At 42.2% G+C, this 26,812-nt stretch overlaps 1 protein-coding gene across 6 annotated transcripts in view; it reads left to right on the forward strand.

Moving 5' to 3' along the window:
- KIAA1958 (KIAA1958 ortholog) overlaps nt 1-26,812 on the forward strand; it is a 56,436-nt gene that overhangs the window by 19,501 nt on the left and 10,123 nt on the right. For 3 of the 6 annotated variants that reach the window (XM_085530248.1, XM_032441533.2, XM_015849843.3), the window contains 2 exons: nt 6,098-7,359; nt 23,416-24,981. In XM_085530248.1, the coding sequence (XP_085386374.1) occupies nt 6,204-7,359; nt 23,416-24,461 (2,202 nt within the window). In that variant the 5' untranslated portion in view covers nt 6,098-6,203 and the 3' untranslated portion in view covers nt 24,462-24,981. The remainder of the gene's footprint in view (nt 1-6,097; nt 7,360-23,415; nt 24,982-26,812) is intronic. The other 3 variants (XM_085530251.1, XM_085530249.1, XM_032441534.2) reach the window with 2 other exon arrangements.

Here is a 26,812-nt window from a genome sequence, read left to right on the forward strand (position 1 = left end):
GTAACTCAAATCCCCAAACCCTCTCCCAGTCAAGTCCTTTTCTTTCTTTTCTAGCCGAAGGAATTTCACCAGCATACAAGTTTTGCTGCTTTCTGCAGGCTTGCTGTGATGACAACTGCAGTTGAAGGCATGCCATGCTTGGCAAGGAGAGTGTCTTCTCTGAAGACTAACCATCAGCTTGGGAGCAGGCTCGTATAGCAAGTGTGACAGACAACTGTGAGATTTTTTATGAATGGAAAACAGCACTGCTTTCCCAGAAAGACATGCTGTTATTTTAAATTCATACCTCCCCCTCAGTCTCCATCTCAGGAAGCAGTGCTTCATGCTGCGTATTGGTGACAGGGATCATAACTCTGGTTCTCATCGTTGTGGTTGAAAATCCAGTTTGCTTATCCAACAGCAGAACCCCTACTGAATTCAGAAAGCCCAAGATGTAAGCATTGGAGCTCAGAAATATTTAAAAACAAAGGCACTTCCTACACATAAATGAATTGATAGGAAAATTGGGGTGACCCTTGAAGTGCAGGGGTGAAAAAATAGTGTGGAGGTTTGGTTTTGTTCCTACAGTGTAGTTATTTCTAAATCCACTCTTACTGAACTAAAAACATAAGAGATAGTATAAACTCACATAGCTTGGAAATAGTCCATGAGTTTTGTTCAGGTGAGAGGTTGTTTTTCACTGAAGACTCTCATCTGGAGTCTGAGATAAAGCGATGAGGAAAGTGTGACAAATTAATGGAGCTGGAGGAAGTCTTGTCTGGTTTAAGGGTTCATTACCAAACTATCTTGGAAGCTTGCAGAACTTGCCAGAGAACTTTATAATTTATACTCTATAATTTATACTCTTTATTTCCTGCAGAGACATTCAATTAAAAACATGTTTTCCTAACTAAAGGGAAACATGTGCAATTCATATCACAGATGGAGGTCTGCCCCCTTTCACCTGTGGTAGAGCAGGGCACCTGAATGCATCACATGTTGCCTGCAAGCTGCATTCTCAATGTACTTTCTTCCTCTCCCTCTCCTTGCTTCTCTGTCTGTCTTTCAAACCAAAAACAAATTCAGTAATATTGTTGAGATGGAAGTTTCATGCTCCTGAAGACAAGTTAGAGAAAGCACGCGGCTTGTTCCTAACCCTTCCAGTTTGGTGGCCTGTTCTGAACAGCTGAAAGTCACATTTAAGCTATTGTAAGACTGCTTTGAAATCCATGCTACCTAAGATGAATAAATACAGGTTTTCTACATGTCTTTTAATGTTTCAGAATCCAAATTTTTGAGTTTTTGTACAGCTGTATGATTATAAAATTACTTTTTGCTATTAATAAAAGCAAATTTTTGTGTTGTAACCTTATTTGAGAATCTAGGAAATTTTGAACAGGGTATCCCAGCTTTGGGATGATGTCCCAGGGGTTGGTTGATGTACATGGTTTTACTATTCTCTTGAACAAAAATCAGTGTGGAAGTTCTTGAAATGCTAATAATCAGCAGTGGTGATGGGATTTCAAACGTGTGTTTGTGCGATATGTGGATTTTTCCAAGCCTTTGTTGACTTGTCTAACATTATTACCCTGGGGAGGAAGTCTATTATTGGTTACCTGTGATTATGTGAAAGGACAGGACATGTTCTTTGCCTTCCTTATCACAGAGTGCACTTGCCACCTTCCCTGAGATGTAGGTCTGCTGAATGTGTGCTCCAGTGTGCAAACTCTGCTGGAGGACCTCCACTTTCTGCCACTAGCTTCTACTGCATCCCATTTTTCATGTTCATCTCTTTCCCTGCCTCATCACCTCTTCTGCCTTGCTTCCTGGTAAGCCACAGCACAAATTTCCTCATTTGTCCTGAAGGACATCCCATAAGGTCCTAACCAAAACTGCTCTGGCATACCTAATAGAATCACAGTATCACTCAAGTTGGAAAAGACTTCAAAGATCATCGAGTCCAACCATAACCTAACCATACTACCCTAACTCTGACAACCCTCCGCTAAATCATGTCCCTGAGCACCACATCCAAATGGTTTTTAAACACATCCAGGGATGGTGACTAAACCACCTCCCTGGGGAGCCTCTTCCAGTGCTTTGGAACGTGCACAGGTTGGAAGAGAAGGAGCACTATTTTAGAGACTGCCGTTTTTCATTACTGTTTGCTCACTAAGGAAATCTCCTCTGACAAAACCCTAGATACAGAAAATATTCATATTCCCAAATCAAATGATGTTCCACTGAATGTATTAACACATCTCAAAGAGTGGTTTTGCAACAGCAATGCTTTCTGGCATAGCATGTATTCTGTACACATAACTCACTACAGTGGTATGTTGTAAATGAAACTGTAAAAATGTAAACAGCAATAGAATATGATTTTTAACTTAGGGCTCAGAGTGCTGTAGTGAATTTCCAGACCTAGGGATGCTTCGCTCTGTTAGCTATTATTAAGCTCTGAGCTGCAGAAAATTGCTGTGGAAAGTTAAGGCTTTGCAGTCTGTAATGCAGTTTAAATGCTCTTATGAAGCTGTAGTATGTTTTTGCCAGCTTCTGGATGATTTCAGAGTGTACATACGAACAGGTTAATTAAGCATGAGTCATCTTATTGAATCTTGTCCATCTGAATGAAGGACTTATATAATCTTTAAAATGTGATTTAGCATACAAGAGCAGACTGTCAGAGAGCAGCAGTGCTCTGTGAGCAAGCAAACAAGCTCATTCTTCAGGAAATCAGGTAAGTAATGATGGATTTGCTGACTCTCTGCTGCTTTCTTCAGGGTGAGCCTGCTCCTTTCAAAGCAGAACTGTTGGCTTCTGCTGCGGGTTGTGAACCAGAAACACAGATTTTCTGAGCAGCTGACGTTTTTGGATTTTCAGCCCTGCACAAGCAGTCTAGGCTCAAGAGCTTAATGGATGCCATTTCCCAGTTCTTTAGCCAGACTGGGCTTTCCATCTTCCCAAGATATGTACCTGGTTATGCAACAACTTGGCAGCTCTGTGCTTTCCTGTGGCTTTGCACTGATGTTGCTGATGAGTACAACCCTGGAGAGCAGCTCTCTCCTTCTGCCTGTTTGCTTTCCTGGCTATCCTCTTTATCTTGTGTGAGTTTGATGTTAGTCCTCAGTCATGGTTTTAAGATTTTTGTTACCAGTATTCCACATCATAACATCATGTAGAGCATTGGAAGGAGTCAGTGCTCTGTTTCCGTGTATTTTGGATAGTTCTGGGTATACTTGTTTCAAAGACAAGGAGAACTACACATCTCAGAGAACTGTTCACTGTTATGTTTCTGTTTTCTGCTCAGAGAGAAAGATAAAACTGCTGCAGGTCATGAGACTTCCCCTCTTCTGCTGCTTATTTCTGCAGTGCATGGTCCATAGCCATCTCGCCTTCAGCATCAGAGCAAGGCCTTTGGTTTTTGGACACTCACTTTATTTGATTTATTAGCTTCAATTTTAATTATGTTGTATTATATCGTGTTGTCTTGCATTCTGATATTATATTTAGTAAATTACCCTTCCTTCTCAGACTGTTGCTGCTGTTTTGTTTCAGGGCCGTCTCCCTACTTCTTCCCCTTCCCACCTTCCCCTTTTCTCAGGGTGTTGGTCTGTGGGTCCCTCTGCCCCATTAGTTATGGAAATGGCTAAAGCAGACCAGAAAATGTTGACATCCTTTTCTTTGTGTTTATTCTGTGATGGGGCATGTTTTATACCCAGATCTTTGCAAATACAGCCGGCTGAAATGGAGGAACCTCAGGGACTTTGACCCTTTCAGAATTGACTGTGTACCTTTAAAATTTTTACACGGCTGCAGTTTCTTTGTTGTTTCTTGATTAGTTGATGAAAAATGTTTCACTCAGTTCATGAACAACTGACAAAATGTATTTACCAAGTTAAGATTGTATTGAGTTGTGATACCTTGTTTGGAAAAAAAGAAGACCTCTGGCACAATTGGAAACACAGACATCCTTAGTTTGGGATACAAATATACTTTTAATTTCTACTGCTTAGTCTGAGAAATAACTTTAAAATGTTTTCAGCTCAAACTCATCTGAGCAAACATGAAATTCTGAGTTGTTAACTCACTGAAATTATTGATCTTTTCCAGCCAAATAGGTAATCCCTGTTTTTAGAGGTAAAGCAATAGCATAAGGAAGGAGGGAGAGACTGTCCGGTTTCATCAGGCAAGGGGTAAAGGCTGTTTGTTTGGGCATATCTGCAAAGTGCTATCTGTTTTACCAACGTCTGGGACCTTCTGAAGTCAGTTAATGCTTTGCAATTGACCTTGATCTATGTCAGGAAAAGTCCTTGAAGGGATGATTTCCCACCTTGCTAATGGGCTCCTGAGTGATCCAGTATTTTGCTGTCAGATGCTGGAGTAGATTGTTATCTGTCTTTCAGCTAGGATAGAGTTAACTTTCTTTCTAGGAACTAGTATGATGCTGTGTTTTGGATTTAAGATGAAAATAATGTTGATAACAAGCGGATGTTTTAGTTGTTGCTGAGCAGTGCTTACATAGAGTCCAGGACTTCTCAGCTTCTTGCAGTGCTCTGCTAGTGAGCAGGTGCACAAGGAGCTGGGAGGGGTCAGAACCAGGGCAGCTGACCCAAACTAACCAAAGTAATGTCCCATATCATGTGGCTTCATGCTGAGCAATAAACCGGGAGGAACTGGCCAGTAAGTGCTGCTGCTGCTCAGGAACTGGCTGGGCATCTGCTGGAAGGTAGTGAGCCTTGTGCATGGCTTGTTTAATATATTCTTGTTTTTTTTCTTACCCATTTCTTGTCAGACTGTTGTTGTCTCAACCCATGAGTTCTCCTATTGTTTCCTATTTCTGATTCTCTCCCCCAGCACCCTGGTGGGGAGCGAGCAAAGGGTTGTGTGACACTGAGCTGCTTGCCAGGTTGAACTACAGGGAAGAGAATACTAAAGCCCAAGCAATTATCTGTAAATAATTTTAGCATCTTTAGCTAAGTTATGTTACAATTCCTTGTTCTTCTTTATGTGCTGAGTAAATGGTTAATGTTTAAATGTACTTAATTTTTTCTTTTTTTTTTTTCTCTCTGTTCACTTAATGGAATGCTCTTTGTCACATCTGATTGTCTTTTTTTGTGGTAAATAAATGAGTATCAGAGAAAAAAAAAATACAAGGTCTGCTAGAAAGTCCTTGCACTGAAAATCTGGGAAGCTGAGGGCTTGTGGTGTTTTGTGGGTGAGCCCTTGCCTGGAAAGTACCTGTTGCATGTGGGTGGAAAGCAGTTTCTGGCAGAAAAAGATGAGCATGAGACAGACTTTGTCTTTTATGTTTGACCAGAAATATTACAGGATTCGTGGCCCTGACAACAGATGTCTTTGTGCTGCAAATGTGTAGGTGTTTGTGACAAGTGTTTGTCTTCAGCAGAACTGCAGTTTGGATCTGTGAAGACAGAAGATGTATTAAAAGTAAAAATTTGCAGAGCTCATTAAGACATGTTATAACTTAACCTCTTGCTGGTCTCTTAAGCTTCTGATAAGCCTTTGGACAGATGACAGCACTCAGTACTGCACAGCAAAGGGTGAATTTACTAGCCATTTCTGGATATCAACAAGTAAAGTTTCAGGCCTTAATATCCCTGAGGTTTGCTTATAAAGGAAATGTTTTATAAATTGGAGAAACGTGCAAAAATGATGTAAAATGTTATAAGTTTTCATCAGGTGCAGAGTGGATGTCTGAGCTGCTGCTTAGATTGCCACTTTGATGTTCCAGATAAATTGTATGCTTAAGATTTTATGTAATTTTCATGGCCTGAGTATGAGGTCACGTTCACAAGTTTTCTGTCTGTATTTGCATTTTGTCAGAGATTTAAGCTTCAAATCATATTGCCGTTAATACAGATCTTGGTTGCTTGGGAATCTATTTTTTATGTTGTTTTAGTTGTTTATCGCAGGAATGTTTTTCCCCAAGGTTTTAAAGGTACATTTTTCAAGTGGAATAAAGAAAGGGGCTGCAAAGAAGCAGGTGATGTTTTGTGAAATGTCTTTAGGAGTGCATGAGATGAGGATAAAATGGTGTTAGTAGAGCTTACATATGTCTGACAGCACTGAAAAGAGGGGTTTTGCTCTCTGTTTGCAGGTGAATGACAAGCATGAGCCTGGAGGAGCACAAGTGTGAGTGCTGGGATCCTGTTATCTAAACTGTGTCTCCAACTGACTTATAGCCACTCTACTGATCCTGCACCATGGAGGACTGCCTTCACACCTCCTCAGAAAACCTCTCCAAGCTGGTGAGCTGGGCCCACAGCCATGGGACCATATGCAGCCTCATCCCCAACCTCAAGCACCTGCTGTCTGAAGGGGCCCACGGCAACCTGACCGCCATGTGGGGCTGCAGTGCTGGCCATGCCTACCACTGGCCCCTGGCCGCCACTTGCCGGGCTGGCTCCCAGGAACGTGTCTGCTTCCAGGATAGCCGCAGCTTCAACTCAGACAGTCCCAGCATGTTGGGAGTGCCCTCTGAGGCACAGGCCAGCCCACTTGAGCGTTACCCAGGCCGGCCAGGGAAGGCTAAGTTGGACTGCACCCGCACCCGTGACTCCTGTGACTTCTCCTACTGCAGTGAACCCTCAGAGCTGGGCGAGCCAGTGGAGGAGTACGAAGATGAGGCCACGCTCTTTGACATGGTCTGTGAGTCCTCTGTCACAGATGAGGACAGTGACTTTGAGCCACACCTCCACCGCATGCCCGGCGGCCCTCGGAAGCGGCCACCGGCTGGGCTCCCTGCTGCTGCCCAGGCCCAGCCAGCTGACGAGGGCAGTGGCGAGGTTCTCCTGAAGAAGATCAAGCAGGAGCTGCCCGAGGACTACTACATCGTGGCCAATGCTGAGCTGACGGCTGGTGCTGATGGGCCAGCCCTGGCCCTCACCCAGATGTCCAAGCCCAAAGCACCAGTGCAGGCTGGGCCCTCTGGCCTTGGTCCCACCAGGGCCCTACCCCTGCCTGCTGCTGGCCCCGACCCTGATCCGCAGCACCTCTGTGCCTCCCCACCTGGCCCGCCCCGGCTCCCTGTGCAGAGACCTCCACGAGGTGCCCTGGCTTCTCCAGCTCGTGGGGCAAGCAATGGCCCCCCACCTGCCCTGCAGGCACCAGCCACTAGCTCCAACACCACTGCTGTAGGGAAGGCCATCAGCATCCCTCTGTCAGCCCTGCAGCTGCCTGGGCAGGAGGAGGCCCCAGCCGCAGAAGAGACTCTGCTGCCTGCCCCACAGCCGGCCCCAGGGGGTGGTGAGGCAGCTGTGTCACCCTCAGTGAGCACAGAACCCGAGGTCAGCTCCAGCCAGCAGCAGCCCCCTGCTGCCCCTGCTGCTACACCTGAAGCTGCAGTCCCATCAATGCCAGGTAGGACCCTGGGTGGAAGCAGCATTTGGGGGTCCTGTGGCTCAATGTGAGGCGGGAGACTGGGGATGAAGCCCAGTGTTTTTAACTATTAGTAGAAGTTCTCATATACCTAATGTCTCCCTCTCTTTTTTCCATCTCTTGCTGCTGCTGGAGCAGTGAGAATTGGCCCCAATGGCAGTACTCCTGCTGAATGATTGTCTTGTGCCGGTCTGCAGGACAGCTCAGTGTTGGACACAGGTGATTCTGAGGCAGAGGAGGCCTGCTCCTAAGTGCAGGTGGCTTGGCCCTTCCAGGAAATGTGTGGTGCTGTCCTTGGAGTAGGCAAAAGCCTTGCAAGAATGAACACAGTACCATGGTTTCTACCCAGAGTAGGCTTGGTCCGCATCTTATGTCTTGCTATGAGGACAAAGTGAAGTATCTAGATTTACACCCCTCAAAACCTCGTAACACTGCTTGCATAGACAGCAGCGTCACATCAGCATGCTGCCCAAATTCCAGTTCAGTCAATTACATCCTTAATTCTTGAGTTTCTTGTGTTGTTCTCAAAATGTGTTAAGTGGTTCCTCTCCTCAGTCTGGCATAGTGTTGTAATATGCTGTCACTGGGCAAAAATGTATCTGCATGTTAAGCAGGGTAAAATGATTGATACACAACTGTCACCTCATACGTCTGTCAAGTCTTTAATTTTATAGATCTATCTCCTTTGGCACAGAAGTGCTGGCATAAATCTTTGAGCTGCAGAGAAATGGGTAATGTGGCAAGTGAATTTATTGTGAATTCATTGCACAGCAAATTCTTGCAGCTAAACAGTGAAGGTCTGATTAAAGACTGTCATGTTTATTGTTTGCATACATAATACTGTTAGTTAGATTTTCTTAGCAAACAGGGATACAGAAGTGGTGCACAATGCGTAAAATTTGAGCAGTATTGAACTAGATGAATAATTTTATCTACCCTATATGGAAATGTTTATGTCTAAATAGAAGGACAATGATTAGTACAATTCTTACATAAAAGAAGGTAGGAAATAATTATACAAAAGAGCCTGGAGCTGGTGTTAATTTATCGACTTGGTTGGTGTTTTGACAGCAAAGATACAGTTGCTTTCTTTATTACTCGGTGGCAGATGAATGTTGCAGAGACTTTGAAAAGGCATTTTCATGTCTTGACAGTGAAGTGGCACTGAATGTTTGATGCTGATTTCTGTTGGGCTCAGGTCTCTATCTGAGCACCGTGGAATATACTGAAGTATTCTTGTTAAACTCAAACTCTAGTATGTCGACATTCATCTGTGAATTTTCTGATTGTTTTTGTTCTACTTTTTTAGCAAAAGCTTCAAAAAATATACTTAGGTATGTACATTCTACTTAGTCCTTTCTCTCTTGTGGAAGAAAATTAGGGTATTTATATGCAAGAAAAGATAAATTTCTGAAATTGAGGAGAGCAGGGAATTCCTGCTGTTTCTACTTCCCAGATAGCCTCGTTTATCTTTCTTTTTTGCTAACACTTGGTCTGCTTCTGTCCAAGAGCCAGCAAGAGCAGGGTGGGCCACATCAGTTTCATCTGAAAGGTGAGTAAGAAACACAGGTTGCAGTACATACTACCTTAAAAAAATTGTTGTCATTTGGATGTCTGAAACCAGAAGTAGGAAAAAAAAGCCAAACATTTGGTGAAGGATGTGTAATAAGCCTATGGCTTGGAGGAGGATAGAACTTTCTGTGTATAGAGGCATTTTTTTTTTATCTTTAGCAGTGCAGGACTCAATTTGTAGGCAGAGAGGCTGAGCATTCTGAAGAATGCTCCCCATCCTTCTGAGTGTGGAGGCTCACCTCTGGCTGAGGGTGAAGATGTGCACTGGGTTAACAAGCCACTGCAACAAGATATCTGTAGTCCAGCACTACTCTAACACTGTCAGTACAGGAGGAGCAAAGTGTTCTGTGAGGAGTCATTAAAAAGATGCGCAATCCACAAACTCAGTACAAGCTCAGATCCTTGTGACCATACGATTCATGGACTTGGAGCTGTTAGATGAGGATCAAAATGTTGCATGACTCAGGAGGGAAAAGAATCCCCTCATATCTCATGGGTTGCCAGTAGTAACTAAGTTTGGCTTAAGCTCTGAAATCACCGTTAACGTGGCAAGTAAAAAAAGGTGCCAGCCAGCACATTCCAGGAAAGTGCAAATAAGTGAAAACAAGAAATAAATAATGCCTTTTTTGAGAGGTATATAAAGTGTCAGCCATGTCTACAGAAAGGCCAAATTAATCCCAGCTGTAATCCTTCCAGTGAAACTGTGCCAAGAATGAGTGTAACACGAGGCGAATAATCACATCAAGGAAACTTTACTTAAGCTCTTCCAAGAACACTTGAATAATTGCTGATATATCTCCGTGTTTTAATGTGTACAGAGATTTATGACTTTTGGGTAAAGTGAATGCTAAAGTCTTTCTCCAGGGATGTATACTGCTGAATGTGGTCAAAGGAGCAATTAAATGGTTTCTTGCTCTTTGTGTTGGAGTAAAGACTTTGTAGCCCACTGGTGTCTCTTTAGGTCACATAATTGATTCCTATTACTTCTCTATAAACTCAGCAAAGAAAGAGTGCTGAAACAAATAATTGTAAAAAAGTTGTGCCTTTTTTTTTTTCTTTTTTTCTTTAAGTTGCAAGGCCCTTGTTTATTTAGAATTATAAAATTAGATAATTGTGTTTTAACTCATCAGAAACAAGGAACTGGTGATTTAATTAATCACCTTCTGCATTGCCACTGCTTTTTGATCTTGCAGAATGGATCTGCTAGTCCTCTCCCAAAGGAACCAGGGCAGGTTTGAGAACTGGGCCCACAGGAAGCTAATGAGATTCTACAAGGCCAAGTACAAGGTGCTGCAATCCTGGGTACATGTACAGACTGGGAGAAGTCACTGAGCCCTGCAGAGAAGGACTTGGGAGTTCTGGTGAATAAAAAGCTGGGCATGACCCAGCAGTGTGCACTTGCAATCTAGAAGGCTATCAGTATCCTGAGCTGCATCAACAGGGGATAAGCAGGGAGAAGGAGGGGATTGTCCCTCCCTGCTCTGCCCACATGAGGCACCATCTGCAGTACTGTGTCCAGGTTTGGGGCCCCCAGCATAAGGAAGTTATGGTGCTGTTGGTTCAAATCCAGAGGAGGGTTATTAAGCACCTGTCCTGTGAATAAAGGCTGAAAAGCGTGATTCATTCAGCCTGGAGAAGAGAAGGCTGCAGGGAGACCTTGTTGCAGCCTTCCAGTACTTAAAGGATGTTTATGAACCAGAAGGGAGACTAACTTTTTACATGTTTTGGTAGTGACAGGACAAGGAGGAAGGGTTTTAACTCAGATGAGAGAACACTGTTATAAGATGCTAGGAAGTAATTCAGAGGGTAGTAAGGCACTGGAAGAGATTGACTGGAGAAGCTGTGGATGCCCCATCCCTGAAGGCACTCTAGGCTAGTTTGGATGGGGCCATGGGCAGCCTGGTCTGGTGGGGATCACAGTAATTAATTAATTAATTAATTAATTAATCTGGTGGGGTCCACAGTGTGACAACTGAATTTAAAAAATTAAAAAGTTTTGTACTAATCGTTCTAATGTATGTTTTGTGAGACTGTTCCTGCAAAGAGTTTTTATCATGTTATTAACTCTCGAAGGAGAAACCTGAAATGAATGCTCAGTGAATACTTAGTGAATACTTACTGAAGAGATGGGGATCTCCTTGCTGCCCTAAATATTAAATATTTATGAAACAATGCAACTTTGCACACAAAATAGAGGGGCTGGTGCTTTTCTTAAATGTAGCCTGATATGGAGGAAGGTTGAGGATGGACTTGGGTAGTATACATGGAGTAAAAGATATGTAGATTTGGAAATCCATTCTAACACATGAGAAATTGTAGTTTCCGTGCAGTCTGTGGCAATTCCTTACCTGTAGTTAAAAGGGGTTTGAATCCTCCAGAAGGACCCACTGCAGTCAGACCCTGGAAGTATTTAAGGATTAAACCTGTAAAACATGCAGAGCTTGTCTGCTGGTTGAAAGTATCTCTGGGCTCTGAACGGAAGAATTGCATCTCAGAGATTCGCTGAAATGTAATGTAAATATACTTTTTCAGTTTTAAATGTTATAGCACAAACAGTATTAAGGAGATGTGTCATATTGGGAGAGTAACTGGCAGCTTTGGTAAAAGATTGTGTTTCTAGGGCTTCACTGCTCATTTCAGGCTTGGAAACTTCCTGTCTCTCTTGTCACTCCAACATAAAATGCAGAAAAGCAGAAGATAGGAAGCAGAAGGGAGAAGCAGAAAACAATCCTTTTCATGACACCAGCAGGATTATGCTTTTGCTTCTTAAATAGACTTCTGCTCTGTGCAAAGTTACATGTTTTGTGATACTGATATGTAATGGAAGAAAGTAATTCCAGAGCTGTGTATTTGTGGGCTGCTTCATCAGATTGCCTTCAGAAAACTTGTTGACAAATGTCTCTGTCACTTTCACCATTGTCTGTTTAATTTTGAACCAGTTCTCATGGTATGATTTATGAGTCTCTAAGCAAAAAGAGAGAGGCAGGGTGAAATCAGATTGGGATCTGCAGAGGAGACAGATCACAGCAGCCAGGATAGGCACTGATCCTGGAAAGGCCTCAGGCATGAGTTCTTTTGCACTTTGGATGGGATGCTGGAACAGAAAGGGAACATAGGGCAAGGCTTTTAGGTCAGGGTACATAATGAGACTGTTTTTGCACTTTGAACATTACTTAGTAAGTTTGTCTGCAGATCTCACATATGTCTTCAAGATCTAAGCTTTTAACAGGGGAAGTGAACCATGCAGAAAACTGTCGTCAGCTGTCTCTGTTATGGGAGCAGGCCATTTTTGCATAAGATGTTTAGTAAAATAAGCACACAGTGACTTCCTATTTCTTCAGTTTTCCTCATTTCTAACTGCTACCATATATATACAATATGTAGGGAATTACCAACTTTGATCCTGGAACCGAAATGCAGTTCTGAAGCAGTGATGTTCTAAAAAGCACTGCTATGAGGATGGTGATTGCTGCACCAGGAGTCACCAGCTTCTCATCAGAGCTGTGGAGCTGGCAAGGGTACAGCCTGCAAGGATACTGTAAACTTTAGAAGAAGAAGGCATTGAATGGAAGGATGCATGTGGTCTGAGAAAAGAGCTTGGCCTTAATTTATAGAATAGCTTTCTCCTGTGGCTCAATAGGAAAGAGCAGAGCAGCTCCCTTCAGTGGCAGACTCAGGGCCTCCACAGCTGGCCCCATGTCCCTGGGCAGGGCACAGGGTGCCTGCACTGCTGCCTCATACTCTATGTTATGTGCTTAATTATGCTTTCACCATTAAGTGCACTGGCTACGTCTTACTTCTAACACATTCTTCTTGCTCACATTAACTTCAGTCATTGTCAGTGCACATGTATACACACAGCCAAGTACTGTATGTTTTCCTGTTCTTTATGCTAGGACATAATTAGATTGGTGGTGGCACTGCAATCTGCTCTTGCTTTGCATTAGCTAGATCTTCATTATGAAAGCATGCAGCCATTGATTAATGTTAATCATTTACTTGATAAATTATCACTGGGAGGAAAAAAAAAGTTGACCTTTTTTTTATTGAAAGAAAGAAGAAATTGATTCAGAGATGGTCTGACCCAGGTCACATCACCCCAGCACAAAATCTGGACACTCTTCATTGCTGAATTATTACACGCAGGACATAACAGTACCCAAAGATACTGCCTGTGAAAGATTAGGATACTCATCTGGTATCTGAGTAACTTGCTTTACTTTGATCTTTCTGTGCTAGTTCATGATCAAATATCCATATATGCATGTATATACTACACATCCATAACTACATTCCTTAAGTTATACTCCAGGTTGTACTCTTTCTTGAATTAGTGTGTCATTTTTGTATGAAATCATTGAGTATCAGGGGAACTTTTTGTTCCTACAAATTACTTATATGGAAATAACAGTACAATTCAGACAGGAAAAGTTTGACATTGTAATTACAGAAGGGAACTAACAACAGTATTCTGAGCAGCAAAGAGGTGTGTATGTGTGCATACACTGTGTGTGTGCACGTGTCTAGAAATAATTTGAAAGCCTTCAATTTGTTTAAACAGACTTTCTTCAAATACAGCTGCAAAATGTGACTACATGTCTCTTCCATTAAAGTCTGACAAAGTAAGTTTAAACACGTATTTGGGGACAGACACAAACAAGCCATGCCAGGAGCAGCAGACTGATGGCGCCTGCATGTTCCTTATCTCTGCGTCTCTGCTCTCTGCAAAATGCCCAGCTGTTCTCACTGCTGTGTCTCCAGGGCAGATGTGTGCCTGCTTTGGCCATCCAGGGTGAGGGAGCTGCTGCTGCTCGGCTGCCTCTGATACCCGAGGTCTGTGGTCTTTCTCTCAGTTGGGATGCATTCACCCCTCTGCCCTTGCCCAGCTGCTCAGTCTCCTACAGCCTTGTAGGAACTTCAGGTCTTTGAACTTCCACCCCTTCCATTCATGACTAGCATTGTGTTTGCAGAGGTTAAAGCAAAGTTCAATTTTGTTAGTTTTTGTGGAGTGTGAGGAAGAGAGGACTGTCCACACTGAGACAAGGCAGCAAAGCAGGCTAAGAACTTGACCATAGGAATTTTTTTGCTTTAAGTGTTGCACTTAATCCTTTCTAGAGAACTGTATGCAGAAATGGTCCTTTAATTCTGCTCTCCGACCCTCTGGAGACAAATACATGCATTAAAAGTGTGTTCTGAAACTAGTTAGATGAGGCTGTAAATTGTGATCTCTTTGTAACATTCATGCCCTTTGCAGCTTGCTTTTCTCTTCATGCAGAATGTAGTATTGGAAGGCGAAAACAGATTGTGTGGTTGGGATCGATCACCGATCAGAATATCAGAAACAAAGCTGCAAGCTCTCTAATGGGGCAGTCTCAGCACTTAACTAAACATAAGATAGTTTTGGGAGTAAAGGTCCTTCAATACAGTTTTCTAGGGTACACGTGCTGTGTTCCCTGCTACTAAAAGTCAGTGGTGCTGGCTCCCTGCATATGTTTCCTGCTACACCTGCAGCAGATAGTTCAACCAGAACAGGAAAGTATACCTTTTGATTCACTACCAATGGCACTTTAATAAAATAGAAGGGGAAATGTCTGCAGTCTCTAATAAGCAATACATCAAATAAGCACTGTCAGCCTGTGCAGAGGCTCCGCAGCATGATTTATTACATTAATTACAGTCATGTGGGCCTCATGCTCTTAAGTCTGAAACTGCTGTCACATTCTAAACTTGATTTAAGCATACATTTTGGCCAAGACTAAAATACAGTCTATTATGATTAATGTAATAAAATATTTATTACATACTCTCTTTGTTTCACTGCTCGTTGTCCCAGTTAGCCTGCCTCATTCCAAAACCATGATATATAGTCAGATTTCAGACGATGAGGATCCTCATCTGTTTTTCATCTCTTCCTTCACTGTTGTTCCTTTTTTTTTTTACATCTCTTTGTTCTGATTCTCCCTTCTCTCCCCTTCATCTTCATTTCCCACCCATAATTCCCAACTCTGCATCTCACTGCTGTCTGGAGTGAATCAAAAACAGCCACACTTAATAGCCTTAGCCGTTCCCTTCGAGACCTCTTGCAGTGGTTTCTCAATTATACTTATTAAGGTTAGATCTGAAGTGCAGTGATATTTTGAACTATTGGTAGGCTGTAGCTGAGAATTTGCTGCAGTGAGGTAGGATTGTGTGCAAAGAGAGCAGCCTGTAAAGGGAAACGTGGTGGTGTCCTGTTTCCCATTCTTCTTTCACAGGGCTTGCAAGTGTGGAAAGGACCCAGGGTGTGAGACTGTGTTGTTTGGCAGGTTTGGTCCATAGGAATACACATGCTGAGAGGAAGAGTCTTCAGCAACAGTTACTACACTCGGTGTAAGCATGTTGTCCTTTTGGTTGCACAAGCGGACAATAGCCTTAATGTTCCTTCCTCATGCTGCTTTTCATGCAGACACAAGTCTTAGACAAAAGGTGTGTCCCCAAAGGTCTCCTGATATAATTAGCATTTTCATGCCATTGTGCAGGATCTTTAATGAATAGAAACAGCTCAGCATAGAGATTGTTGCGGCACAAAGTTCCATGGGCCCAAATTTCCCAAACCACCGTGTACATTGGCACCTGTGGTTTTGTACAAGCCAGCCCACTCTTTAGATTACTGGATGGGTAATTAATGTTTACAAGGTCCATTTATAGATGTAACTCCAGCATTCTCTGTATAAGCATAATAAGGGTGGAAACAGTAAGGGAAATTGGATCTCTCTGTCTCTGTTTAAAAATGGTCTTTTCAACTTGAGAATTCGTATTTTTCCCCTAATCCTTCGCTGGTTTTCAAATAATAAATGTCATCCAACAAAGGAGGTTCTTTTCACATCCTTTCAATTTTTTTCCTTTTTCCTCATTTTGAGTTTTTCTTCTTGTGTTTTCTTCTCATAGCAGCTTTTTAATCTAGTCATCTTACATGCATGAATGTTGTTCAGTCTTGCTTCTCTACTGCCATCTAAACAAATAATGACTGGCCAATGTCTACATGTCTGTATAAGTACATGCTTGCACACAGGAGCTACAACGCATTAAGCACTCACTGTATGCTTTGCTGAACTGGGATGCTTTCTGTACTACTGCCAAGCAGGCCAATTGTACTTGGAAAATAAATGCTTCACTTCTGCAGTGCCACATCCAGCTTTCAGTTCTCTATTTAGACAATTGCTGACATGCCTCTTTAGTTCCTTCTGCTACGGATTGTGTAGTACACAAAATGCTTTGAAAGAGCAACTTTACTCTGTGTTGCTGACAAGTCCTGGGTAAAAAGGAAGAATATTTTCTAATGTTCGGTGTCTAATTTGAAGAAAACACAGGGCCTCACTGCCTTCTGAGTGAAGAATTTCCTCCTAGTAACTGATCAAAATTTGTCCTCTTTTAGTCTGAAATCATTACCACTTATCACTTCACACCCTGACAAAGAGTCTCTTCTCATCCTTCCTGTGGACTCTCTTGAAGGCTGCTGTAAGGTCTCCCTGGTACTTCCTCCAGACTGAACAAGCCCAGCACTCTCAGCATGTCTTTATAAGAGCAGTGCTGCAGCTCTCTGGTCATCTTCCACATTGTTTATGTGCTGAGATCCCCAGGCTTGAACATACTACTCCAGATGGGGCTTCTTGAGAGCAGAGCAGAAGGGGGCAATCCCCTCCTGAGCCCCAGCTCCCTCAGCCTGTCCTCCACATCTGTGAAGAGTTGTATCCCTGAATCTCAGTTAAATATCCTAGGGTCCAAAGAATTTGTTCTTAAAAATCATCTGAAAAATGAGAATAAGAGAATGATGAGGCAGGACAGGTGAACCTTTATCTGTTTCTGGGCTTGGTTGAAACTCAGATTACTGATTTGGAACAGGGCAGCTAATGTGGCAGACTCCATTCCAGCTCTGAGCTCCAAGTACCTTTCACTTAAAAAAATTCAGGAATGGTAAATGCACTTTCTGTGCATTTTTGGGCTGTTTCAAGATCAGAAGATGTTACATTACAGTCAGATGGAACAGCAGTGGCTTCATATGAGTTGAAAGTCCCCAGAGCTCTCCTGATTTGCAGTGTTCATTAGTCATTGCTAGTACCTGCTGCATAGAAGATAGATCTTGTCAGTCATAGGTGAACATAAATTCTTAATCCCTTGTCATGGCTCCAGGTTTTCTGGTGTCTGAGGATGATATAATAGCCTCATTAATATTGATGGAAATTTTATTGTTGAGTTTGCGCCTTTCATCTTTTTTGGCTGTTGTGGCAAGAAAGTAGTGAAAATGTGTGCAAACTAAAAAAAAACCACTCCAGCACCTGAGTGAGCATTAATCTATCAGACCATTCTGCATCTTGCAGAAAATGTACAGATGGGTAATGGTTGTTCTTGTGACTCTTGCTTCGTGGATATGCGGACTTATAAATATTCTCATGCTCATTTGCTTGGAATCTGTGTTCCCTTTTCTTGTAGGGTCCTTAATTTAGAATCGTAAAATATTTCACTGACAGTTGTGCTGGAAGAAGTTAACAGAATAGAAGCATAATTTGTTTGGTCCAGAAAATGTAACACCTCTTATAAGTGGATTTCAATTAAGAAATTTCTGCCTTACTAGAAGTTTTACATACTAAATGAAAGCACTTGCTGAATGTGTTAACGTGTATGGGGTTTGTCTTAATGTAGTGGAAACTGGGAACTGTAACTGTTAAACAGAATTTAGTAGCGAAGTCAGATTGGTGGGGCAGAAATAGAAGAAAAAGTGCAGGAACACTTTCTTCTGCTTCTGTAATCTGCAGCTAACAAGTTAATCCTTTGATCCTGCGGAGCTCAGAAGCTGTTAGATGTCAAGCCTGATGAAAGTCTCCAGGCAGTCACAGGATTTCCCTTCCTCTTTTGACTGACTCACCAAGCCTAAGCCTAAATAGGTATGATGTATTATGGCACAGAAAGTGCGCTTTAGTTGGCCTCAGGACTTTCTAAAAAGCAAGTTATTGTTTGGTATTAAATAATTACATTAAAACATGTATTTTTTACCAAAGCCTTTGACTACTCCCTGTGTATAGGAGTTGCCTTGACAATTCTAGTCTGGAACAGGTACTAAAAACACTAGAAATATCATTCCCCAAGTGCATAACTCTCCCTGTCTCTCTGTCTCAGCATGATTCTGGGAGTACTCAGGGACACCTGTAATGGGGTGGTCTCCTACTTTTTCTATCCTCAGTGGTGATACAGGAGTAAAACCTTCAGTTATTTATTCCTGTGATATAATGAAAGACAGCAGCTCATTTTCTAAATTTTATTTGCAGTAGGATGGCAGATACATCATCACTGACCTTGGCTGGTGCTGGCTGTTATTAAACAGGTTCATGTTGTGGTAGGACTTTGGTCACTACGAGCAGGTGAGCTGTAGCACTGCTTGTAGGAGTACACACTTGTTGTTGGCAAGTTCGTGAGTCTTTACCTCTCCATGACTTGGTGTGACTCAGTGCACAATGGGGCTACAGCTGCCCGCTGTTGTTATTGACACCATGTGCCTGCTGATACACTCTTGAAATAGGAAAGACAGGTAGGAGCAGGCTCTAGTTCACATGAATCATTTCAGTTGGCTGTTTATAGCCATGTACTGTGGATTAGGTACTAGTACATTTCAGTAGTTGCAGAGTGGAGACAGAAGCTACCCTGCAAAGTGCTTGGGGAGAGAGCACTTAGCTCCAGCACAGAGATATATGGCATCCTGTGTGTGCTATGCTTTTTCACTTGAATAAAAGCATTGTGGTTGAATTGGGCCTTCCCCAGAAAGATATTTCTAGTCAGAGCACAAATCAAGTAGAGGAGATGCTGGCTAGTAGTGTGATTGCCATCCAAAAAAACCTTTTTTTACTGGAGATCTTGTTGACATCCTTATGCAGAATTTGAAGCTGTGTGCAGCAATATCTCAGGTTTACAACTCCCATTAATGCTACAAATCCTCACTGAATGTTAACAAGAGGCAGCATTCTGATGTGAATGACAAAAGCAAGTGCCTTTCCCCCACTGTAGATAATGACAGAGGAGGTCATGTTCTGGTGAGTCTGAGTTTGTCTAAGTGTGTGAGCTGAAATAAAAACAACCCCACGTTTGATAACTCAGCTGATAATGTTAAGACTTGTCTGTACTAAGATCAGATTATGAAAGATCAGACCACAGCTGTTGCTGTGTGGGAAGGATCATCTCATGGTTGTGGGCTAGCCATGAGACACTCAGCTCCCACTGGATCATCTGTGTAGTCTCTGCCAAGTCACTTTATCTCTTTGGCTACTTTTAAATTGAACACTTAAATTACTCAAGCAGTCTTTCTAACTCTCAGCTGGGAGGTGGCCCCCAACCCAACAATATGGTGAGATTTACTGCCTTTTTCTGACATTCTGGTTTTCCTGGAAATGAAACACTGATCTGGAGTGAGACAGAAATTAAAGATGTGTAGATCAAATGTTTTGTATACTGTGCAACTGTGGGCAGGACCTCATAAGATGCATCTCCAAGTCAGCTTGTTTTGTAGGTTTTTGCTCCTGGTCTGCATAATGGGGAACAGCACTACGAGCTCCTAAAGTTGTGCTGCTGCAAGGAAAAATCATTCAATTAATCTTTGTTTGGTAGTTTGTTGAGAACAATAAATTTTGGTTCATTGGTTCTGTCTCACTAGCCAAAACAGATTAGATCATAATATGAGAGCAGTGTTTTCCCTAGACCCTAATGACATGCATGTAGCTAAGAACACAAGAAGACTGAAAGCATATGTGATATCTCCCCATTGTCCCATCCTCCAGCAGTTTACAGCTCGAGCACCTTTCCAATTTGGAAACACAATCTTGTGTTGAGGAGCATTCTGTAATAGCCTTCTGCACTGTTACCCAGTATTTGAACCCCTTTTAGTCTTGAATTCTTAATGAATGAATTGCATTATATTTAAACTCTTTACCAGCCAATATAGATTTGTAAGGAACAAAATGACATTATAGCAACATAATCTTCCTCTCACATGCTAGCAAGGCCATGTGGCTAGAGCAGAAACAATGCCAAATATCCACACTGTAGAGGGTGTTGGTTCTCTTTCACAGTATTTCCCATGGGAAATCTGAGGTGTGTAGAGTAGAAGGGCTTATTGTAAATATTTTTAAAGAGCCATTAGCAGACTGCACTCCAGTCATATTTTTTGTCGTATCTCATTGTCCAGCCACAGGTTGTGTGGAAAAGATGCAAAATAGGCCTGATCTCAGGCCACAGTTTGATTAGTGTTCCAAGTGGCACAACTGTTTTGGGTTTGACTGGGATGGAGATAACACTCTCACAGGAGCCCATAGAGTGCTGCAGTTTGGATCTGTGGCTACTACAGTGCCAATAACAGACCAGTGTTTTGGCTGTTGCTGAGCAGAATTGCACACCATTAAGGCTTTCTCTTTTTCCCACTCTGTGTCGCAGCCAACTAGGCTGAGTTTGGCAAGAGGGTGTGAGGGGGCTGACCCCAACTGACCAAAGCAATGTTCCATGCCATACTATATCACACTTAGCAATAAACATTGGAGAGGGTTTTTTTTCTGTGGCAAGTAGGCATTGCTTTGGAATCTGGCTGAACATTATGAGAGGTGGTGAGTGATTGCCTTTGCATCACGTGTTGGATTGCTTCTTTTCTCTTTCCTTTACTCACTCAGTTTTGTCTCAGCTCTGACATTTTCTTGTTTTCACTCTTTTCTGCCCTGCTGAGTGTGGGCAGAGAGCAACTGACTGTTGTGGTGATTGCTGGCCATGGTCAATCACCACAATAATAGAGAATGAAATAATGAAATTAGCAACAATCACAGTTTGGTGACAGTAGTACAAGGGTGTTTGGATACAATTTAAGTCTCTGTGGTGGCTGGATTGTGTGGCTTGGGGATAGATTGTCTTTCAGCACAATGACTTCTCCTTGGTTAAATAAGGAATTAGGAATTTGATGACATGAAGAGTTATGTCTCCTTCCTAAGCTGTTCTGGGCTATAAACACTGTATTAGTTAAGTAAGGCTCATCTAACTGATCTGCTTTTGCTGTAGATAAAAAGCATGTGCAGATCGTGGCTGTGACTCACTTGACATCTGTTAACTTTGGTTGTCTCAGACTCACTGGGTCTCGCTGTCTCACTGCATTAGTCCCATGCTATGAAATATCTATGATATTTGACCACTCCCATAGAAAGAGAATAATTCACTACAACTCCAGGCTAGATTCCCAGTCAAAACTGGCATAGATCTCCTGATTTGGCTGGTAGATAACCTGGCCCATTTAATTTAACATTTCCCTCCTGCCTTGATGAAACACATCAGAGCACTGCAGGAATGCAGTGTTTTAGGGGCACTGTTTTGCTCATACAACTTCAGGGGATCTTTACTGAGCATGGGTTTTATAACTGCTAGCTGCAGTTACAATTTCCTTTGCAGTTTAAGGAAAGATGCCAAAACGTAAATGACTGAGTGTCACTGCTGTGTTGTGACAGGGCATTCTGTAAGAAATAGTGATTGATGGCATGTATAAAACCAAACCATTGTATGTGCTTTTTATATTGCAACAGTACTTAAAATGTGGGCTGTCAATCAAAGAACAGATTACTTACGCAGTGCTGTAATAAGTGGTGGTGGGTGCAGTGAACAAGGTATCAGGGTAAATGTTTTGTTTCTGCACTTCAAACAGCATTAGCTCTTTATTTCCAGCCTGCAGCTACCCGCACTAAAAGGATCTGTGCTATACATTGCTTGAAGCATGAGACTTCACTAAGGGCTGCTTGTAGCTCTTTGATGCTGACATGACAATTAAAGCCAGTTTTTGAAACAGACTGGTTACATTTTCTCCCTGAGCGCAGTTAAAGCGAATCTTGGTGCCCCGTGGCAACATTTTACATGGTTGCAGAAACCTCCAAAGGCCTCAGCTGCAGATCTCCAGCTCTCTGTGCTTTGCCAAGGGACTGAGGACCCTGCACAGCAGGTTTCACTGAGTGCTGTGGGTGCAGTGGGTGCCTATATGTGAAGACAGAGAACAAGGGTTCCAAGCCACTCTCAGTGCCCGTCTGTATGGAGGTGAGGAGAGAAATGCTCTTCAGACCTTGATGCTGTTGCTTTAGATGAGTGGAAAGGGAAGCTACCCAGCTACATTCCAGTCTGAATTTTGCCAGGTCCCATATGACTTTGAGATATGTATACAGGGTGGGAGATAACAGGTAAATTCCCTATTGCTGTAAATGTGGTGGAGAAGAGACAACAAAGCGTATGTGATTTTTGCAATTAGACAGACAGAGCAAAAGAGAACTTTCCGTTTTCCCTCTTCTTGATAACTGAGAGAAAAGGAATGTTCCATTTACAAGTGCAGAAAATAGTCAAATCATTGGAATTTTCCTTCTTTACACATACTGCTCATCATTTTCTAAAACCATTAAGGCTTATCTTATCCATAATGACAGTTCTGCCTGTGTGCTTACAAATTGCATCCTTGTAAAGACAGCTTCCACATGCCAAGAAAACAGTCCTTAAGTACATTCTTCACTTCCATGTAAAAAGCTTTTCCCTTTATGCTGATGACCAGCCTGAAAATTGTTTGTCATTAAGAACCATCTTTTGAGTCGCATCTGGAAGCTGTGGTTTGATATGTCACTGATTGCAATGACCTTTGAATATAGTTTTATGGAACAATATAAAGTTGTTTCCTGAATTTGATTTTTTTTTTTTCCTGCAAAATGAGAAAAAATACTCAGGATTGTGCTTCTTCTGTCAGAGTATGGCTTGATTATATAGAGGAACTGTATAATCGTGTTAAGTGCTGACAGTTTTATTTGATATTTTCTAATGTAAAGTATTGCATTAGCTTTTATTCTTGTATGTTTGTAAATTACACATCACTGGGTTGTACCTGCTAACTCCTTTCTTAGGATGTGCTGCATTATTTTGTAGTGTGCATTTCTATCTATATTTATTGGCTCCTTAGAAAAGTGTCTAATTAAAGGTAATTATAATATCACAAATTTAAGGCTTTGGTGATTCTTCATAGAAAAATATGTCAGAATGAGTACAGCCCCTTGTTTCACAAATGAGTCAGTTCGCAATGGGCTCATTACTCAGATGGGGCTCAGCATGTGGCACCAGAGTCTGCTGAAACACCTTGCATTTGTTCTGGAAAGCAGTTTGCCTCTAATTAAACTACTTTCCACTGATCTCTGTGCACAAAGTTGTGTCCCAGTGCCGTAAGGAGTTCACTTTGTGCCGCATTCTAGCTACGTCATTTGTAGAACTGAAGTTGATTTTTCAGTTTTGTGGCAAGTATGTAATGATGGTTTCAAGTGTTCTCTGTGAAATTCATTCTCATTTCTGTTTGTTCATGCTTTTAAAGGCAATTTTCTTTGGGAAAAACCTTTCACACAAGCTCACTGCTCTTTCTGCTTTGTTTTGTCCTTTTCCTTCTCCCTCTTCCAGACCAGGATGAGAGAGCAGCAGAGCTCAGCAGGGAGCAGAACGAGAAGACCATTCGCAGCACACAGACAGCTCTCCGCAATTTCCGGGAGTTCCTCATCTCCAAGTATCCCTCTGAGACCCGGGAGATCTACGTTATCCCCTGCAAAGAGCTCGATGCCTACCTTGCTTCATTCTTTGTGGATGCCAGGCAGAAGGATGGGTCTGAATATGAGCCAAACAGTCTGGCTAACTATCAGTGTGGGCTGGAGCGTTATCTGAAGGAGCACAGGTACGGATACAGTATTACCAGGGATAAGGAGTTCAAGAGGTCCCAAGAAGCCCTAAAACAAAAGCAGATAGAGCTGAGGTGTAAAGGTAAAGGAAACAAGCCACACAAGTCCATGAAGCTCACCTTTGCTGATGAGCTTATCTTGCGCAAAAGAGGCTTGTTGAGCCGGTACAATCCCGAAGGGCTCTTGAACCTTGTCTGGCTAAACAACACTAAGGCATTTGGACACTGCACAGGTTTTCATGGGTCCACCCTCAAATGGGGAGACATCCGACTGCGGGTGACAGAGACTGGGTTGGAGTACCTGGAGTGGATGGGACCGGACAATGGAGATATCAGTGCCAAGAGCAAGAGAGGTGGGACAGACTCTCGGGTGTATGCCACCCAGCACTCCCCACAGACCTGTCCTGTGCAAGACTACAAGGAGTATGCCCAGAGGCGGCCTCCGGCCATGCGCTATGAGGATGCACCTTTTTACCTGTCAATCAAACCTGTCGTCAACCTGGCCGCCCTTCACTGGTACAATTGCCAAGCTCTGGGGAAAAATAAGCTTGCCAAGATGGTAAAGACAATGTGTGAGAAGGGCAACATCCCTGGTAGGAAGACCAACTTCAGTGTCTACCAGAGCTGTAGCACATTGTCAGAAGCTCAGAGCAACCAGCTTGTGCTGATCTGCAATAACTTGAGCCAGCAGGCTGCCCAGTCCATGGCAAGCCATACCAATACTGGCAACTTCATAGTGTCAGCATCCTATGACTCTTCCTCTGACACAGCTTGAAAGAGGGGTATAACCTGGACAGATTTTTCTCTTCTGTTTTGTTGCAAGTGTTGAGTTTGTGCCCAGTAATACACATCAACTGTGATTGTACACTACTCTCCCACAGCCCTCTTTCCAGTGTTAATTCACTTTATAAAAATATATAAATCTATAATATATTTTTCTTTTTACAGATAAGTCAATAGAGATAGTTTAGTAATACTAACATAGTATTTATAGTGTTAATACAAAAATGAAAGTTGCATATGGGTTATAATATAATTGTAGATTTTAAAAGGACAAAAATGGTTCTCAGGCAACACAAGATAGACTGGAAATACCCTTTTTAACATGCACACATCAGTGACTGTAATTCCCCAGTGAGGCTTACGTAGCAATTCTGTTTTAAAGCATTTTTTTTTCACTTCTTATTTTAACATGGCCTCCTAGAGTGGAGGAGGCAAACCTACCACTGGCTGCTGCTTCTTACCTGCTGGCTTGTTCTTGATCAGAAATACAAGGAGATAAGAGATGCATCAATGTAAGTCTGTGAAACCATTTACAAGAAGTTTTTTTGTTTGTTTGGTTGGTTGGGTTGGGGGGGAGAGGGGGGCGTTGTTTTTTGTTGCAGTTTGTTTGTTTGTTTACTGAGGAGTATTTATGCCAGAGGGAAAAGGAAATCCTGAAGTCAGCAAAAGACTTTTTTTAACTTTTTTGTTGATTTTCTGTGATCAAAGCATCACTGATCTTTAGACTAAAAAGTATTGTTTTCAACAGTAAGCAAGGGTATGTTGGCAAAATCAGTGGTATACACAGTTTTAACTGTTTAAGCACCGGTCATTGGTGTTTTGTCACCGTGTGTACTTAATATAAAATCTACTGACTTTGATCCACTCTTTCAGTATTCTTGGGGATGTAGGTGTGCAGAAAAATCCATTATCTTATCCCAGACCATCCAGATAAAATGCATCAAATCTGTCCTAAGCCATTATTTGAAATACGCAAAAAAGCAAACAAACAAACAAACAAAAACCATAGGGAGCACAAAGATAGTTTTTTATTTTCTACAGAAGATTAAAAAGATGAGTAGTTTTAAGCACTGGAAAACAAATCAAAATCACCTACGTGTAATCTGTTTTCATTGCAGACAATGGAAATCATGTGAGTGATTTTTAAGGCAGAATTTGGTCCTCTAAAGACTTGAAATAATGAATACTATTGTTCCAAGATTTGACTTTGTAGCATAATTGTTCTATGTGTATGGGGAAAACACTAACAGATTCAGTGTGTCAATGAACCATTACAATCCTTGACTTTTAAAATGATGTATGGTACCTCTCCAGTAATTCAGCTTAGCTTATTCAGCGTTACAGATGGAAATGTTCCACTAGCATACCAGAGGGACTTGGTAAGTCTATAGACAAGTCCCCTGACATGGTATGGTGTCCTCCAAAGTCCATGAAAGACTCAGCCTCAGCTCATGTCCCATCAAACTGTTACAAAAGACTTTTCACTCTTGTGTTTCTTTGAATTTCTTTGCTATTGTTTCTTTACATTCCTTCCTTCTTTTTATGTTGTTTAAATATGCAGCTGGGCAACAACTTCAGTCCTCACTAATTTAAAAAAAAAAAAAGTGAAACAAAAGTAGCAGAAAGAAATAATTGCATCCCACCTGGTGCCATTTAAAACTTGTTTTCATTGTTGCTGCAATGAGGTGTGTATTCCTGTGAATGAAGGAGGTGGCAGAACGCCCACATCTCACTTAATCCTGGAGGTCTGTTTCGGACAGCGGGTGGATGCCCCATAGAAGGTTTGGGAGCAGAGATTTCCTCTTTAATAAACATCTGCCCTCCCAGGAAGCTTTGTGCAGGCAATACAGGCTGAATGATGGCTCTGTGCTCTGCACAGCAGAGCTAATACAAAGCCTTGGTTCTCTGTGTGCTGGCTGCTCCGGGGTCTGGCACATCACGGCAGGGTAATCATGTCTGCAACCCCTGAGATTGCTCTCTTAGGGCTGCAAGGTAAGCATTGCTGTGGCAGGCACTCAGATTGCAAAGCTGTGCTTCTGTGGCTTAGTTCTTCTAGTGAAGATGAAGGAGAGGGAAATACAGACATCTGCTGCTTTGCTTCCAGATGAGGTCAGCCAGGTTGATTGGTTTGAGTGCAACCTTGTCTTTTCGTGGCAATGCTTTACATGTGATACAAATAATATAATTATTTAAAATAATAAGCAGAAATAATTTTGTAAGGCTGATGTTGCTCTCTGTAACATTTCATTGCTGTTTGCTGCTGAGTACTCAAGTCACTGGTCTCTGTATGCAGTGAGTGCTGGGGTATCATGCTAGAGAACTCATTCATGATGTTCTGTAGAG

This window comes from Coturnix japonica, chromosome Z (genome assembly GCF_054131305.1).
Source record: "Coturnix japonica strain WE chromosome Z, WE-NBRP24, whole genome shotgun sequence".
NCBI classification, from domain to species: Eukaryota; Metazoa; Chordata; class Aves; order Galliformes; family Phasianidae; genus Coturnix; species Coturnix japonica.